Raw genomic sequence first — 19214 nt, forward strand, 5'->3', positions numbered from 1 at the left:
TTTAAAAAAAATAAATAAATGAAATCCTTTGATTAACAACCCAAAATTTCTTTCTTTTTTTTTTTTTTTTTGGCAGGGGGGTGGGAAATCACAGAATTTTTACTTAAAACAACTCAGATCCCTAATACTTTAAAAATATCTCAGATTATATCAGTGATAATATTAAAAGGACTTTTTAAATATTGTATGATGAAATGTGTCACCATTTGGATGATCTGTATTAATCAACAAATCAGTATTTTCCTATGTTCAATGAGTCAAACCAACTCCACAGCACATAACAATAACAATGAATGGGTAAATGCTTCAGACTACAAAGTCATTTGAACTGCAAGGTCAGTGGTTCAAGCTCACCAGCTGCTCCTTGGAAACCCTATACAAGGTTGCTATGAGTCGGAATTGACTCGATGGCACTTAACAACAACTGACCGATATTACAATATCATGCAGGGGTATTTAAAAGATCAATTCAAAGTACAAGCTAGATCAATGAATTTTAATGTAACAAAATTATGAAAAATTGTTGCTGTACTTTGACTTCACATTGCAATTAAAATAAAAACACAGGAGAGGGCTTCAAGAAGTTCACGGAAAAGTGGAATTAAAGATAACAGAAATTTCTCCACAAACTTTTTGAAGCTCCCTCTTAAAGCACACTCCACTTCTGTAAGGAGTACATGTACATTAGTTTGAAAGACACATCTAATAGTGTTCAAGGAAGAATTAATTTGGTAACTGTTTCTGTAATTTTTCATTTTTTTAGTTAAACCAAGTCTAATTCAGGTACATAAAAACCAACTAAAGCACCAACAGTTGAAAACATCAAATCACTGGAAAATAACAATGAAGAGAAGATGATTAAAAAATAATTTGATCTCCAAATACTAACTACCCTTAATTTTACTAATTTTCATAAGTGGTATTGAAAAAATCTGTATTTGTTCTGGAGAAAATTAATCTAATCACATATCAATATTCATATGTGGTACCAAAAATTATAAACATCATTAAATTTTCAGTCTTCCTGAAAGATTAACTTAGATATTAATCAATTAATTTCAGGCCCTAACCCCTGAAATAATTTCTAACACAGAATATTCCATCAATTCTGAACCTGATGTTATTTTGGCCTCAAGAGTCCATAGAATTCTATTATGACAAAATTTAAAAGCTGGCATTCATTTTAAGGAAACATTTACTGATGTAAAACAAAATATGTCCTAAGTGTACAGCTTCATAAATATTTAGAGAAATACACTTAGGTAACTGAACTCCAAATCATGAACAAAACATCAGAACTCCAGAAGACCCCTGTTTTGTCACAACTGTTCCTATCCTGTTTCTACCACCACAGATTAGTTTTACCTGTTGTGAACTCTGTATAAATGGATTCATACAGGGTGCACATTTTGTATCCAGCATCTTTTAACCAGTGTTTGAAAGATCCATCCATGTTTTATGTACACTCACTCATTCTACTGTCACACATTCAAGCTCACCAGTTGATCCTCGGAAACCCTCTACAAGGTCGCTATGGGTTAGAATCAACTCGACGGCACAACAACAACCCAAGTGTTCATCAGTAATAGAAATAGTAAAGTGTGGTATATTCATGTGGTTTATTTATTCAAAGTAATCCTATATAGCTTTGTTATCAAGTTGTGGTCCATAGATTAGCCATATCTGTAACACCTGAGACGTTATTAGAAAATGCAGAATCTTAAGACTCCACCTTGGGAATCTAAATATACTAAATCAGAATGCCCAGGTGATTCTTTAATGTAGAAAAAAAAATGAGAACCACTGCTCTGTTAGTGGTTTTCAGAACTGGTTCCTAAGTAGCAGCACTAGCATTGCTTAGAAACTTGTGAGAAACGCCCAGATCTACTTATTGTTAAGTGCCATCGAGCTGATTTTGACTCATAGGGACCCTGTATAGGATTTCCAAGGAGTGGCTGGTGAGTTTGAACCACCTACCTTGCAGTTCAAACTGACCTTGCAGTTCAGTGCATTATCCCACAGTGCCACACCAGGACTCTACTTGTAAGTAGTAATAACAACTGGCAGGTGATGATGAGTAAAAGATCAATTTAACAACAACTTCATAGCAGGAGAATGAGCAAAGTACACACAAAACATGGATTAATTTTCAAACACTGGTTAAAAGATGCTAAATAAAAAAATGTACATGCTATACAACTCTATGTTTTTAAATATAAAAAAATTATATTACAATATAAAAAAAGAAGACTGCATTCCAAGCTGATAACAGAGGAGTTTCAGAGTACAACTCTTGGAAGCAAGTATCATAGCAAGCAAAATGCAATACAGGGTCGCTATGAGTCAGAGCCAACTCAATGGCACTTAACAATAATATATTTATTACATAATATGCATATAATACAGTGAAGCTTGCCAAAAATCAGAACCTGTGTAGGGTGGAAATCTGTGAGAGAAGGAGAACTTGGAACATTTTCCACTAGCAGTGTCACTATGAGTCTGAATCAACACAATGGTAATGTGTTTGGCTTTTGATTTAAAGGAGCAATTGAAAGTGGTATGACTGCACCCTGTCAAAGGGAGAAAATTTGCAAGACCCAGAAAAACAAGGCAATTCTGTAAACTTCCAGTTCTCACAAATTTCACTATATTTTGTTTTAAAATATGTGGTTAAGTCATTAATTCACTGATAAAATTCACCAATCACACCTGATGCTGCAGGATAAGCACTGAACTACTAGCCAAAAAATTGGCAATTCAAACCCAATAGGCATTCCTTATAAACCCTTTCTGGTGTTGCTATGAGTAAGAACCAACTTGCAGCACTTAACCACCATTTCGGTGTAAGTTATACACTAATGATTACAAAATTTTAGTTATCTTACAAAATTAAGAGTTCAAAACTAAAATCTACTGCCTATCTGGTGAATACATATTAACAAGCAAGGCACATTAAGATTACAGAAATTTTTTTTGGTATTTTATCACTTTTTAAAAACTTTTTATTGTAAATTTAGTGAAGGTTTGCAGGGCAAATCAATTTTCCACTCAACAATGCATACAAATTTGTTTCATGTCACTGATTGCAATCCTTACAACGCAGTATCACTTACTCCACTTTTTCCTGTTTCCCATTTTCTAATCCTTCTGAACTTTTTTGTCCTTGGGCAAATGTCCTTTATTTTTTTTAATGTTTTATTGTGAATTATATGATAGTTTACATGGGAGAACTTTAGTTTTACATTCATTCCATCGTATATCATCTCATTGCCATGGTTCCAATCCCCTCCATGCATCATCAACCACCCAAAGGGTATATCCCAGAAACCCGCCCCCTACACTTCCCTCTCCTCCCCCCAGTTTTCGGCCCACAGTCCCTTTCCCTCTCTACGTCCAAAGTCCCCAGTAGCTTCATCACTCCACGTCATCATCTCTGTCTCTCTCTCAGGCATCTCTGTTTCTCTGGATAGGGTCCCGCTCTCGGGCTGTTCTCCACTGATGGTCCCAGAGGTCTATCCTGGAGAATTAATCACTCCCTTCCTTGTTAACAAAACTTCTATCTTTGCAATTCCAAACCTCATAGTCCGTCCTGATAAGCATTATTCACTACAGTATCACGAGTTACCCATCTGTATCTCCTTTCATCAGCTCCACCCAGACAGATTGAATAGTACCTACTGGAGATTCTGCCTTCCGCCATGCTCCCTAGCACCATGTTCCCTCTTGAAAGCTTGTAAGCCAGTCACTTCTTGCCTTTGTAGTCCCCCCCTCCCCATTTGAGTATCCAATGTCCAAGCTGCCCTTCTCCATCCACTCTGTGTGGGGGTGTGTGTGTGAATGTTTCTTGCTGTGAGGATTTGTTCCCTCTTTTGAGTCGCTGCTCCATAGGTATAGGTCAAGTTCATCAGACTGTATCAGCTCACTCTCCCCCCACCCCCTTCTTTCCTCTCCTGATTGAGCTCCGATCATCCAGTCATCCGGTCCAGGTCACGTGGGTATCATCTGCAAGTGTGGGCGCTCCTGTGCATATGTCCTCTCTTCCCGTCAGCCAGTAGCTCCACTCGACTCTTTGAGTACTCCGTGGCCACGCCACTGACTCTGGGCCCAAGAGTCCCCAGGCCTCTTCACACTGCTTGCCAACCAGGTCCCCATCTGGGTCCACAAAAGTCCACTGAACATTGTAGGGCTTAGCTTGCCGCTTCATTGCTGCTTTTACCCCACTTCCCCCCATCGGTGATGTGTGTGGTCACCAATCAGAGCGTGCATTTCCATTGAGTCTTAGTCTTGGAAGGGGGTTTGTGTTGAGAGGACTTGGCCACTTGCCTTGATGTTTCCTAGGGAAGCAATTTGTTTGTTCTTGTAGTAACAGTCCATCTGTCTCCATTTTTCCTTCAGGTCTTTCTTTCAAGAGGTATCTTTTATTCTTCTAGCCGCTCCAGGCTGGTCTGCTGGTCCTTTCATTCGGAGATTTCTCATCTCTGGAGATCTGGATGTGGTTCTGGTTTCTACCTATAGTTTTATGTATTGCAAAGGCTCCGCAAGAAGCCTGGTTCACTGGATACACTGTAGCCCCATTTTAGGTATTCCAATCAGGCATAGGCAGAAGACGGACTTACAAGCCTTCTAGTGCGGTGTTTCTGACTATTCCTTTCTCTCCCTCTCCAATGTCTACTCTATATTAAAATGCAAGGGAAACCAAGATTAAAACAAACAAACAAACAAAACAAAAAAGTCAAGCATCTTAACATGATTCCCCCCCATTCCAACCATGACTCAATTCCTGTATCTCAGAGCCCTGCCGTTCCAAGGCTGTGCATATATTGTCCTTTATCTCTGTCCTATTTAGCCCTTTCAAACATTCCCAATTGTTCTCCCATCTGCCCCGTTTCTCCACTTCCCTCTCCCTCCCTGTACATTGACCCCCTCCCTAGCACCCAAGCTCTCCTGTGTCCAATCCCCACCCTGCGCTCCGCCCTCCCCCCTTCCATCACCAACTTCCCAACAACCAACAAAGACTTCCCCCTACCCCCTTTTAGTATAATTTCTTTATCTTAGTCTTTTACAGTAGCGGTCCTATGCAGTATTTTTCTTTTTGTGACTGACTAATTTCACTCAGCATAATGTCCTCAAGGTTCATCCATGTTATGCGGTGGCTTACCGCTTCCTTGTTATTCTTCAATGTAGCATAATATTCCATTGTGTGTATGTACCACAATTTGTTTATCCATTCTGGGCAAATGTCCTTTTGATCTCAAATGGTTGGTTACTCTAAGAAGTGTTACTGTTCCCCTTATAGACCTCTCTATTGCTTGGCTAACAATTGAGCCACTAGTGAGTTCAGTTCCGGGCTTCCTAAATGGAAGCTATGGCCTTAAAGGTGACTTATATGGCAGGCGGTATTGTTACCAGTCCAACCTGTAAAATATCTCACTAGATAGAAAAGAAATACAGAATTTTTATCGGTGATCTTTCTTAATGACATGGCCCAGCATATGGCCACTAAACTATGGACCTGGACATGGTCTGCAATCTTTAAAACTGCCCAAGGAAGGAGGAACATAGGCCTCAACATTCCTCAAGACTTAGTTGTCAAGATTTCAATTAATATGTAGCTCATGTTTAGTCCCGATTTCTGGACTCCTTTTCCCCCATCTCAGTGTGAATCCTGCTTCATTGTTCTGCAGAAGGATATCCAGTTTTGCCAGCACTATTTGAATATCTTTGTCAGAGATCACCTGTCCACAGATGAATGGATTTACTTCTGGATTATCAACTTGGTTCCATAGGTCTATGTATGTCACTGTATCAGTACCAGGTCATTTTGACTACTGTGGCTGTTTAATTTCTAGGATCTGGAAGTGTGAGGCCTCATACTTTGTTCTTCAACAATGCTTTAGCTATTCAGTCTTTTTCCTTTCCATGTAAAACTAGAGGTGAGTTTTCCTATTCTGTTAAAGAATACTATTGGATTATGGATCAGGATTGCATTATATCTATACATTGCTTTGGGTAGTACTGACATTTTCACAATGGTGAGTGTTCCGATTCATGAACATGGTGCATTTTTCTATTTATGTCTCTCTGTTTTCTTGCCATAGAGTTTTGTAGTTTTCCTTATGTAACTTTTTTATGTGCATGGCCAGATCCATTCTAGGTGTTTTATCTTTGGGGGAGTTATTGTAAATGGCATAATTTTCATGATTTCCATTACAGAATTCTACTTGTTAGGCTAATAAGGATCCAATTGATTTTTGCGTGCTGATCTTATACACTGCCACTTTGCTTCTTCTATTAGAAACAGTAACTTTCTTGTGGACTCTCTAGGATTTTCTCCGTATAAGATCATGTCACCTACAACAAGGAGTTTTATATTTTCCTTACCAACATGGATGCCCTTTACTTCCCTTCTTGCTTATAGCTCTGGTGAGGACTTCCAGTACAATACGGAATAAGAGTGGTGATAATAGGCATCCTTGTCTTGTTCCCATCCTCAAGGAGAATGCTTTGAATCTCTCCAGTAGAGAATAACACTGGCCATTTGTTTTACATACTGACTTAATTATGTTTAGCAAGTTCCCTTCTATGCCTATTGTGCTGATATATTTTTTATCAAAAAGGGTTTTGGATTATAATGGTCAAGTAATTCTTTACAATTAGTTTATTTTGATTTTCTCATGTTGAACCACCTATTGCAAACTCATCTTATGGTGATTTATTTATTTGAAATGCTGGATATTTTTGGCTACAATTTTGTTAAGAATGTTTGCATTATATTTATGCAAACTATTTATGAGAGACATTATTTTGTCATTTTTCTTTTTTGTGTGTGTGGTATCCTTGCTGGGCTTTGATATCAGGGTTATGTTGGTTTCATAGGGTGTATTTCTACCATTTCTATGATCTGGAATAGTTTGAGCACAAGTGATGATGGCTCTTCTCTGAATGTTTGGTAGCCTTTCCAGTGAAGCCATCTGGGCTAGGGCTTTTGCTTTCTTGGACCTTTTTTTTTTTTTTTTTTTTAATGACATCTTCAATTTCTTGCGGGTCTACTTAGGTTATCTGCCTATGTGTGTTTCTAGATATGTGTCCATTTTCTGTAGGTTTTAAATTTATTAGAGTATAATTTTCCATAATATTCTGTTGTTGTTGTTAAGGACCACTGAGTTGGGTTTCTGAGGAGCGGATGGCTAGTTTGAACTGCTGACCTTGCAGTTCACACCTACCTTGAGGTCAAGTGTTTGCCCTTTTTATTTCAAATTGTTCTGTTGTAATGTTACTCATCTCAATTCTTTTCTTTTTTTTCCTTCTCTCTGCTGCTGCCATTTGTCTGGTTAGGATCCCATGCCACACTCTCATGCTCTTCCCTCTTGATGGTCATAGGATCCTCTGTTCCTGAAATGATACATTAACTACTCCCCCCTTTTAGTTTCACATCTTTCACACTTACAGCTGTGACCATTGCAATTAGTCATGATAACAATTACTCACTATTAAATTTTAAAATCCTATCCCCATTCTTTCCCAGCACCTTTCACCATACCCAGCTGGACAGCAGGAAAACTATTCAGTGGGGATTCTGCCTTGACTGCCTCATTCTGAAACTAAGTACACTCATGAAAGCTTGTAAGCCAGTCACTTCGTGGCTTTATAGCCCCTTAATCTTGATAGCCAATGTCTAAGTTGCCCAACCCTACCAACCCAGTATACTGAGTAGGCAAACTTGATCCTTGATATAAAGAATCCTTCCCACTGAATAATTTTCATCTTGTCTAGATGGGTCTGGTTAAACGAGCTGGAGATAGGAGTCTTAAGATTCAATAGTGAGTAATTGTTATCATGACCAATTGCAACTGTCACAATTGTAAAGGTAGAAGTTTTGTAACAAAAACGGGGGAGGAGTTAACCTTACAGTCCAGAAACAAAGGACCCTAGGACCATCAAGAGAGAAGAGCACAAATGGAATGTGAGACTTTATCCAGAGAAGCAGCGACACCAGAGATGGAGCCATGGAGAGAGGGAGCAACAGAGGACTCTAGATTCATGGGAAGAGAGGGACTAAGAAATGGTGGCCAGGAGACAGACTTGCAGAATGTGCCCTTTGGTGGTATAAATTATATATGCCTGAGTGTTTAAAAAAAATTTTTAAATAAAAAAGAGCTAAAGTGAATAGAGAGACACACCACTGACTGATGGTACATGGAGGGGATTATAATCATAATAATGAAACAAGGTTTATGATTTGTTGAATGCAAAACTAATGATCTGCCCTGTAAACTTTCACTCAATGTACAATAAAAACCTTAAAAAAAAAATAAAACAAAAAATAAAGAATAAAATTTCACTGTAATTTTTAGCCACAACATCCATAAGCAAAGGTCCAGTTCATCCAATTGTAGCAATTTATGCTTGTTCCCCTATCAAACTTCTTTATCTTCATCTGGTCAAGTTCTGGTCAGCAAGCCATCAAACTAGGTCAAGAGTCCTATCTGTAAGTCTGGGAGTTCTCGCACACACTAGTCTCCAATGGTTAGGTCCATGGGCTCGGGAGTGTTCATGGGCTTGGGAGTTCACATGTCTCCCTAAACTTCAGATCAGCTAGTTCTTCCTCTTCTCTCTCTCATCTCAAGATCAACAGATATCTATGGAACATGGCCAAGCTCAGCTCATGCTTCATTGCTGCATTTCCCCAACTTCTACTCACAAGTAGACCAGAGTGGTCACCAGCAAGCCTACTAGCCTATTCATGTGTTCCCTTTGAGTTTCAGTCTTTGAAGGCGGGCTTACCCTGATGGGTTGACTTTTCTTGCCATGATGGCTCCAAGGCAAACAGTATGCTTGATCTTGTAGCAGCCAGCCTGCTTTTTCATTTTTTCCTCCTGGTCTTTCTTTCAAGAAGTATCTTCTATTTCTCTAGCTGCTCCAGCTTAGTCTGTGTGTCCTTTCAAGTAGGAAAGTCCCACAACAGAAAGTTCTGGGAGCGGCTCAGGATTCCATCAAAGGCACCATATTCCACAAAGGCTTAACAAGACGCCTATTTCCCTGGGCAAATTCTAGTACCCCTTTGAGCTACTCTAATCAACTATAGGCTGAAGATGGGCCTACAAGCTTTCTGTAATTGTATTTCCCAATATTCCTATTTATCCCACATAAAAGGGGTCCTGGTGTGGCAATGTAGGATAAGCACTCAACCTCAAAGTTGGTTTGAACCACAAAGTTGGTGGTTCAAACTCACCAGCCGCTCCTTGGAAACCTTATACAAGGTCGCTATGAGTCAGAATTGACTCAAAGGCACTTAATAACATCACACTTAAATGTCTATTTTACAATAGCAGGCAGAGAAAACCAATATTCACAAGACAGTCAAGCACCTTAACATTATTTATTTTCTTTTACCCATTCAAACTGGAGTTCTGGAGTGGCGCTGTGGGTTAATGCGCCAGACTGCAAAGCTGTTTGAACTGCAAGGCTGGTGGTTCAAGCTCATCAGCTGCTCCTCGGAAACCCTATACATAGGATCACTATGGGTCGGAGTTGACTCAATGGCACTTAACAACAACCTATTCAAACTATGTCTCGATCCCTGTATCCCAGAGCCCTGTTGTTACAACTTTAAGTATACATAACCATTTACCTCTAACCCAATTAGCCCATGCATACCTAAGATCTTCCCTACCTTCCTTGTTCATCTACCCACCTTCTTGTGTATTGTCCCCTCCATCACTTGTGCTATTATGTGTCTCTCTCCTAACCTGTAATTTACTTTGTGGTCCCTCCTTTTTTACCCCTGGTAAACATCAAATAATTTTTCTTTTAGTATGGAAATCTCTTCTTAAGCTTTTACAATAATGATCATATGCAGTATTTGTTCTTTTGTGACTAATTTCACTCAGCATAACGTCCTCAAGGTTCACCCATGTCTTGCAACTTCATGTTATTCTTAAAGGTAGCACAGTATTCCATTGTGTGTATGGGGGCACACTTAGGCTGTCTCCTTCCTTTTGCTATTGTGAACAGTACTGTGATAAACACTGGTATGCATATATCTACTCATGTTCTGGCTTGTATTTCTTGTGGATACATAACAAGTATATATATAAGGTATTCCTATTTCTAACTTTCTGAGGAAGTGCCATACTGTTTTCCAGAGTGGTTGACCATTTTACAGTCCCACAAGCAATTAGGAGGTTCCCAATCTCTCCACACCCTCACAGTATTTGTTGTCCTCTGCGCTTCTGAACTTTCGTTTCATATTTTAGGTATTTGTTTCTTTTCATTTTATTCCTTTGTCAACTTGGCCAGGAACCAATTTCTAGTCTTACTAATTCTATTTTTTTTCCTCCCTGTTTTCTAATTCATTTATTTATGTTCTGGTCTTTATAATTTCCTTTCTTCTGGAAATGTGTACACTTTATGTTGCTCCTTTTAAAGTCTGTTTCGAGTGGTTGGGTTAATTACTGATTTTGGCCCTTTCCTCTTTAACAGGTGAATTTATTGCTATAAAGTCTCCTCTGAGTACTGCATTTACTGTGTCCCATGGTTTTGGTATGTTGTATTTACATTCTTATTTGATTTGAAGAAACTGAGGTGCTGCAGAATAAGCACTGAACTGTAAGGTTGATCTGAACCACCAGCCACTCCTTGGAAACCCTACCCAGGGTCACTATGAGTCAGAATTAACTCAATGGCACTTAGTGACATTACCCAATAGTTTTTACGTAAGATGTTATTCAGTTTCCATGTATTTAATTTTTTCCTCGCTCTTTATGTTATCGATTTCTAGTTTTGTTAACACTCTGATCAGAGAAGATGCTTTGTTATTATTTTGATGTTTTTTAATTTGTTGAGGCTTGCTTTGTATCCTAAAACTATTACTATAATAGAGTTATTTCTCTTTTTGCATGTTGAACCTCTGTATTTTAAGTCATTGGGTACACAAACATTATGGTGATGTTCTGTTGGTTGATTGAGCCTTCAATCATTATATAATGTGTTGTCTCCAATGGATTTTTTTTAATGTTTTATTGTGAATTATATGATAGTTTACATGTCTCCAATGGATTTTAAAGTCTATTTTATCAGTGATTGTTATTGCCACTCTTATTTGCTTGATTACAGTTTTTTCATCCTTTGATTTTCAACTTATTTGTGTTTTTGTGTCTAAGATGTCTTTGTCTCTGGTAGGTGACATATTGATGGGTCATGCTTTTTAAAACCACTCTGTTACTCTGTCTCTTGGGTGGTAGATTTATACCATTCACATGCAGAGTGGTTATCAAAAGGTGTATTATTGCCACTTTGTGTTATTTTGGTGGTTTTAACCATTTCTTTGCTCTATTTTCTGTTCCACTTAAAGTTCTTTTGGTCTGTGGATTTTCTTCATATCATTTATTGTTGGTTTTGTGTTTACTGAGCCTTTTTTTTCTTCTTTTTTTTTGGAGTGAAATTAATGTTCCTTGTGCTTACTCTAAAATTTACCTCTAACTTTCAAAGTTAAAAAATCTGTTATGCCTTGATTTGTCTTGACTTCCTCTCCATAGAGAAGTTCTTTAACTATACCATTTATTCCCCTTTTTTGTTTTGAACTTGTCAGTATTTACAGATTGACATTTATAGTTCCCTCTTTTCTATACTGCAGATTTATTTTACTTTCGGAAATTCTTTGGATTGGTGGATGATGTTATTTTGTGTCTTGATCTGAGGTTGTTGTCAGATGTGTTGGTTCTCTGTCTGAAGGATTCCTTTTAATATTTCTTATAAGGTTGGCCTGGTTTTTAAAATTCCCTTCATTTATGTTTATCTGGTAATGTATTCCTTAGATCTGGTCTATGTTCTGCTCACCTTGCTTCAGTCCGGGTATGCTTCTGTTTCCTGTTGGGGATTCTGTGAAGTTGCCTTCCTCCTATGCTCACCTGGAATAATTGCTTATTTGTCTCAAAATGGCCACACTGTGCACATAGGGCATCTCCATTCCTATCTCTCCTTGTTTGCTGTTTTCATTCGTCTCTTTCTCTAATCCATGTTTGATCTAATTCTCTATTTTTTCACTTGACACTCAGGATTCCAGGATTGTCATCTATATCACTTGGTTTCTCAGGTCTGTTAGAGGGATGGCATACTGTGTCTAAGACATCACATTAGACCTTGACGATCAAGTACAAAATAATAACGAAGTATGATTTCAAAGTTACCATGAGAACTTATGGATAAGCACTGGACTACAAGGTCAGTTTGAATTTCAAGGACAGTGATTCAAATTCACCAGCCACTCCTCCGAAACCTTATGTAGGGTTGCTTTAAGTCAGAATCGACTCAACGGCACTTAACAACAACAACGAGAACTTATGAGAACTTTTTATTAACTTAATAAAGAAAAATTTAAATCATTTAACTATATCAATAATGTTACATACATCACTACATATGTATATGACAATAAAAATGTTCATTCATTTCAACAGAATGTTTCTTTAAATGTCTGTACGATTCTAATGTACCTTATTACAAGCTAGCTTACTATGTATGAACATTAGTGATGGTTGCATCACATGATTGGTGTAATTGGTTTTATTGATTAGTGCATGTGAAAAATGCTGAACTGGCAATGTTGTATTCACTAAATCTTTACAATTAAAAAAAGACACATTAAAAATAGTGATATAACGTTAAAAAAGTTTACTCATTACTCATTAAAAGATTACTTTTCCTGAAATCTGGCTTTAATTATTCCATTTTCCTGCTCAAAATCCTCTCCCACTAGAAGATAAAGTTCAAATTTCTTAGTCTAGTACATTTAACATTCTTGGGGATATGCCTTCCTTCCATTACTACTTCCTATTATTGTTCTTTCTACTTTACGCTTCAGGTAAAACTACTCTCTAAAATGGATCTGTAACGGGAAAATTATAGATGCATTTTTCAGCAGTTAGAAAAGAAAGCGTTGTGATATCATTGGAATAAAACTAAATGTGCTGTCCTCCTCTAAAAACAAACAAAACCTACTCCTTATTCCTAAATGTGGAGTCCTGGCCTGGCACTGCAGGTTAATGCACTGAACCTCAAGGTTGATTTGAACCACAAGGTCTCGGAAACCCTATACAGGGTCACTTTGAGTCAGAACAGACTTGACAGCACTTAACATCACCAACAACATTCCTAAATACAATCCCTTCTTCACTACAAACTTAACACTACACACACTAGTATGCTAAAATATAGCTGATGACTTTACGTGCATTTTCTAGTGGGCTAGCATGCTTAAGGCTAATCAAAACACAGACTGCGTTCAAGAATGTACTTTTAAACATTCTAAAGTAAGACATTTGAAAATATTGGCACTATGATCTCTACTGCAACGAAAGTTCTTTATCTACAGAACTTTAACATAGCTGTTGGCAGTGTTCCACGAAGCAAATATAAGATTGAGCAAATCCAAATGGCAATCTAAGTCACAGTTCAAGGTTTTAAAATAAAGTACAAAGATCTAGCTCTGAAATCACAAATATTTAATGTAAAGAATTAAGTATGTCTGAGATATAAAACAATTTTTAGAGATATAATGCGGAGTGCAATCTGCTTAAATGTCACTAAAGTGAATATTCCTATTCATAACTCCTTACTAGAATTACTATGTATTGGTGGTGGTGATGGTATGCCGTGGAGTCAGTTCTGACTCAGCAACCCTGTACAGGGTTTCCAAGGCTAGAAATCTTTACAGCAACAGAAAGCCTCATCTTTCTCCCGCAGAACGACTGGTAGTTTCAAACTGCTGACCTTAGGGTTAGCAGCATGACTTGTAACCACTATGCTACCAGAACTCCCTTACAATGTAGTTGTTGTTAATCAAGTTGGTTCTGACCCATAGCAACCCTAACAGCTGGTAAGCTTGAACTGCTGATGTTGCAGTTCAAACGACTTTGCAGTCTAGCACATTAACCCATAGCGCTACACCAGGACTACTTACTATGTAATAGAACAAGCAAAAAATGTAAAAGACCTCTGAGCAGCACAAATAGCTGTAGAGCTAGTTATCCTTATTTTATATTTTATTTCTAACAGGCTCATGAATTTATTTCCAAGTCCACAGTCAATCTGGAGAAACAAATTTGGTGCTGGGAGGCTGCCTACAAATGCTGGGGGTGGGGCGGGGGAAGTGGAAGTTGCCAGTCTAACAGCAAATCAAGAGGGGAAATATGGAAAAGTGAATGGGGAAAAAAAAACCCAAACTCACAAAGTAGAGCAATCTCAGACTATTTAGCAAGAAGGGTGAAAGTTCCTAAAAAATCACAGCAACATGCAAGCCACCACAGAACAACAAACTGACAGAGGAGTGGTAGAATGACTTCATTATATATAAGACAAATTATCATGATGTGAAATTTTACTTATCAAGTCAATTATCTATGTTCCTTAGTTTGTTAATTTGTGATAGCATTTATAAAGACTTTTATTTGAAAGTTTTGATTCTTTAGATAATGCTCAATTCTTTATAAAATTCAATTGTTGGAATACTCCATTTCTCCTAGGCAGTTGTTGTTGTTATGTGCCATGGAGTTGATTCCAACTCAGAGCGACCCTGTACAGGGTTTCCGAGACTGTAAATCTTTATAGGAGCAGAAAGCCTCATCTTTCTCCCACAGAACAGCTGATAGTTTCGAACTGCTGACCATGAGATTTAGCAGCCCAATTCGTAACCACTACACTACCAGAGAGCTCCTTAGAGGGTGAAGATTTTACTGTTTATACCAAAATCTTCTGCGTCTTCTTTATTAAAGCAATTATCAGCATTTATGGACTAATATAACCTTACTTTAGATAACACGTGACAACAGTAAGCAGCAGAAAACTCCCACACTTAGTTACACACGCTTCCCTCTAATTTTAAATGACTTTTTTTAAGGTTCTTAAATCAGAGACACTAAATATTTATAAACCAACAATTTAAAAAATTAAATGGCATGTTCACTCCAAATACTCACAGCTAATTTTAATTTAAGTGTTTTAATTTTGGTGAACTCTTGTAAGCTAATTCCTGTACCACTAAACAGGGCATTGCATTTACCATTATTGACATCACTTCTTTGTCACCACTACTTCTCTTTTATCAATGATGGCATTGATGTAATGACCTGAACTGGTATCATTCTCGAAAAATCATTTTACAAAACAATCTAGAAAAGCTCACAGGGTATTAAAGTTATACTAGCTATAAAGTGACAGCAGAAATTGATCTTATTTCTAGCTAATTATGCATCTATCACTCATCAAGAAGTTTACAATTCAATTGAACAACATTTAAATAAAGTGTATTATCTTTAGTCCTCGTGTGGATAAGCACTGGACTGCTAAGCACAATGTGTGCAGTTCAAATCCATCAGCTGCTCTTCAGAAAATTTACACATGGTGGATCACTGTGAGTTGAAACCATCTAGACAGTACTTAACACCAAATCTTCACTTGGTTGTTATATTAAGATTTGCCATCTTTGATACAAAATGATGCCTCTGAACCTGGCATGTATTAACCTGCATGATGATAGATTTGCACTCATTTGTCATGTTTAACTGACCTTTAATTATAAGCAGATCTGAAAGATCTTAAAGGAGCTCTGGTAGCGTAGTGGTTACAAATCGGGCTGCTAATCTCAGGGTCAGCAGTTCGAAACTACCAGCTGTTCAGGGAGAGAAAAAGGAGGCTGTCTGGTCCCATAAAGATTTACAGCCTAGGAAACCCTTTGTAGGGTTACTATGTGTCGGAACCGACCCCATGGTATTTAACAATAACATAGGCTCTTGGAATACTGGTGTGGCGCTGGAGGATAGCAATGGACTGCAAGGTTGGTGGTTCAAACTCACAACTGCTAATCAGAAAGCCTATATGAAACTGCTGAGCTGGAACCAACTCGATGACACTTAACAACAATGGGCTCTTACAACATTCTGGCATTCCAATAAGCAAAACTCACCAGAAACTACAATGCCTACCTCTGAATTCCAGCGGTAGTGTATGGTGGAGTGGGTTCCGACTCATAGCAACCCTGCACAGGGTTTCTGAAGCTGTAAATCTTAGGAGCAGAAAGCCTCAGTTTTCTGCAGAACGACTGGTAACTTCGAACTGCTGACCTTGAAGTTAGCAGCCTGACTTGGAACCACTATGCTACCAGTGCTCCTTGGAATTCCATTAAGATACTTAAAAAATATATTAACAAAACCCTTTGGTGGGTAAGCCTATTCATTTAGGATCTTAGTGTCTTCCAACTCACCACCAAAAGAGAAATTTGGCTAAATCCCTCACATTCAAAATGGTTAAATAGCTTTTAGATAAGTAATCTCATCCATTTGGTGCTATTTTCCTACCAGTCACATATCTATTTCTAGATTGGAACTCAGAAACATTCAGAAATTAGTTATTCTCTAAAAATTACCATAAATCAATATAAACAGAAAACTGATACACCAGCGATTTTATTGATTTAAAGTTACATAAAAATAACTTTACCAGAAAAACATGCTAATTCTTCACAGCTGTTCCCTAAAAGAAATGGCCGACTAAAAGTTCAAAGGTTTTTTCCTTATCTACACAAAACAGTTATTAAAATCTTATCTGGGAAAAAAATTAATTTCATCCTGAGAAATGACAATGCATTTCAGCCTACTTGAAGTGGATGTTTGCATTAAACGACTCAGGAACTTGAGGTCAGGTTTATAAGATACACAGTACTTAAAATGTTCTTGTTAGATTTTCACATTTCCAACAAAATCTGCTAGTCAAAGGGGTCCTATCTTCAAATGCCTTTTTTTTTTTTTTTTAACAAGATGACTAATATTCCTTTTCTTAAGCCTTTGAAGACAAAGAAAGAGAAATATAGCACCTGCCTGCATTATTTGCAGAATATTATCTAAAGGTCTCCAAGCAGACAGAGACCCAGGAAAACAGTATACCACAGTATCAGGAGCAGTATTTGTAGTAGTATTGTATGTAATAATAGGTAATTATATTTTTACTGATTTATCTTCTAAATCTCTGAAGAGAATACAGCAGTAGAGAGAGAACTTGGCGTTTAGCAATGCACCACCAATCAATTTCTCAGGGGGAAGCATCTGGAAGGGACAATGGAGACAGGGGACAAACGAAGCAAAAGGAAAAGATGGCCAAGGTCAGGAGCGAACGCATTTGATTGACAAGTGATAAATAAATTCATTTCCAGTCTACGTATGCTCAGAAAGTGCAAACGGGAGAGTGGTTAAAAGGAATCAATGTTTCTTATTTGGGGTAGAAAGGATTAAAAAAAAAACAAAATCTCTTGTTATTCTCCAAAAAATGTAAGTTAACTAAACTCTAACAATGACAAAACAGTGATTATCCAATGACTTGTCACAGAAATCTTTGCCCAGCTTTTGCGGCCACAGACTGACTAGTGGTTGACGGCTAAATAGGAAATGCAAGTGCCTGGCCCCCTCCCCCACCCTGCCTTGTGCTTTTCCGTTTCCTATCTCGAGAGGTCGTCAAATCAAAAAGGGAGAGGGAGAAGCATCAATACCCCCAAACCAGGTTTTCTGTTGTTATTGTTATTTAAAATTCTGCAGGAGTGTGAAACTCTTGTTCCACCTACTTTTATTTCGTCATTAGTATTCATGATAAAGTACTAGGTTTTCAATCCCCACGTCTTTCCTTCCACAGGAGACACCACCACTCTAACCAGCAACCGACCTAAACTGCCATGAGGTTACGAGATGAAACTCCTTCAGAACTCATCCATCCTAACCAGAGAAAATTCCCTTTTCCCGACACCCTTCAGCACCACCCCTTCCTTGGGGATAAGCAAACAAATAAACAAAACACAAGAAAACAACTTAAAGTACCAACAAGCAGACGCAAAACCGCAGGCCGGCTCGCCCACTGAAGGCAATATCCCCAGTCGCCTGCACACCCAGGGATTCAGGAAATACAGACAGGCCGACTCTACGCGTCCAGTGGAAGGGTGAGTCCGCACCTCACACATCCACAAGTCCTAGGGAAAGGAAGGCAATGCCGCAAACGAGAACGACAACTGCTAAGAGACCGGAAAAACCTGCCCATAAGGCAAGGGGTCGTGCGGAACGGAGCCGCCCCTGGTTCGGCCGCCTAGACTAAGCCGGGAAGCCCTGGACAGGCTGGGGTCGTCGCCCCCGTCCCTTGGACCCACGTCCGGCTCGTAGAGGTTTCCGGCCTCCTCGGCCTCGGCCTCCGCCTGGAACTCACCGTCAGGCCGGTGCCCAGCACGATCACGTCGTACTCCTCATTCATGGCGGGGACAGGGAAAGAATGAAAGATAAGAAAAAAGGAGAAAGCGCAGGGATACTGCAGTGCGAAGGGGGTTATGTATCAGTCCTAAAGCGGCAGTGGAAGAGCTCAGGCCGATCTCTGGACCAAAGAGAAAAAGGAAGACAGGAGAGGCAAAATGGAGCTGAGAAGGAGGCGAACCCGCCCGCCACCTCAGACGGTAAAAGAAGAGCCGGGAAGGGAGGGGAAAAGAGAAGGAAGGGAAGGGAGGGGGAGAGAGGCGGGGCGGGCAACCAGAGCCCTCCGCTGTCTGGGGGCGGGACTTAGAGAGAGGTGCAGCGCAGGGCTATCAATCACACTTCTTCTTCTCTCTTATTGGTTATTTTCCCATCACTCGCCCCACTTTCTTCTCCCACTTCACGCGAGAAGAGGTTGGGGCGTGTACGGCTTAGATTCCTGTAGCCCGCCGGGTTCCTTGCCACCGTGGTTGTGGGGCGGAGGCGGTGACCAATCTCCGTTGACGATGATGTGGGAAGGAAGTATGGCATGAAGCTAAAGATGGGCTGTCAGTTTGACTATCGCAACTTCTGTGGGAACTCAGTCGCATCTAAAGTTTCTAAGTCGTACTGCCACCTTTGGACTTTGAGCTGGTACACGCCGACTCGTGTTTGCGGCTGCCACGTGGGATTCGGGAAGGGGGTGAGGGAAGGACTGGACCCAGCAGCAGTGCCTGGAAAAGTGCTGGCACTCTGTTAGCTGCTTGTGCAAGGACTGCGGACTGAGGAAAACCCGTTTCCCAGTACTGCAGACCCTACTCGACCGTGTCTCACGGAGTTGAAGCTTCTTTACTTTGCGTGGCTTGGGATTACTGACTGAGAATGTTACGTAATGTGGCGTGACACTCGCTGTTGCCAATGGACTAGATGGGCTGGTAGGACTTTAGAGCTGCCGCTGAG

General features: G+C 39.3%; 1 protein-coding gene across 2 annotated transcripts in view; it reads right to left on the bottom strand.

The window, feature by feature from the left end:
* Positions 1–18327, bottom strand: part of GDI2 (GDP dissociation inhibitor 2) — a 60836-nt gene extending 42509 nt beyond the window's left edge. For both annotated transcript variants that reach the window (XM_006862735.1, XM_006862736.1), the window contains exon 1: positions 18238–18327. In XM_006862735.1, coding sequence (XP_006862797.1) covers positions 18238–18282 — 45 coding nt within the window. In that variant the 5' untranslated portion in view covers positions 18283–18327. The remainder of the gene's footprint in view (positions 1–18237) is intronic.
* Between the last annotated feature and the right edge of the window lie 887 nt (positions 18328–19214).

The sequence above is a fragment of the Chrysochloris asiatica genome, unplaced genomic scaffold (assembly GCF_000296735.1).
Source record: "Chrysochloris asiatica unplaced genomic scaffold, ChrAsi1.0 scaffold00050, whole genome shotgun sequence".
NCBI classification, from domain to species: domain Eukaryota; kingdom Metazoa; phylum Chordata; class Mammalia; order Afrosoricida; family Chrysochloridae; genus Chrysochloris; species Chrysochloris asiatica.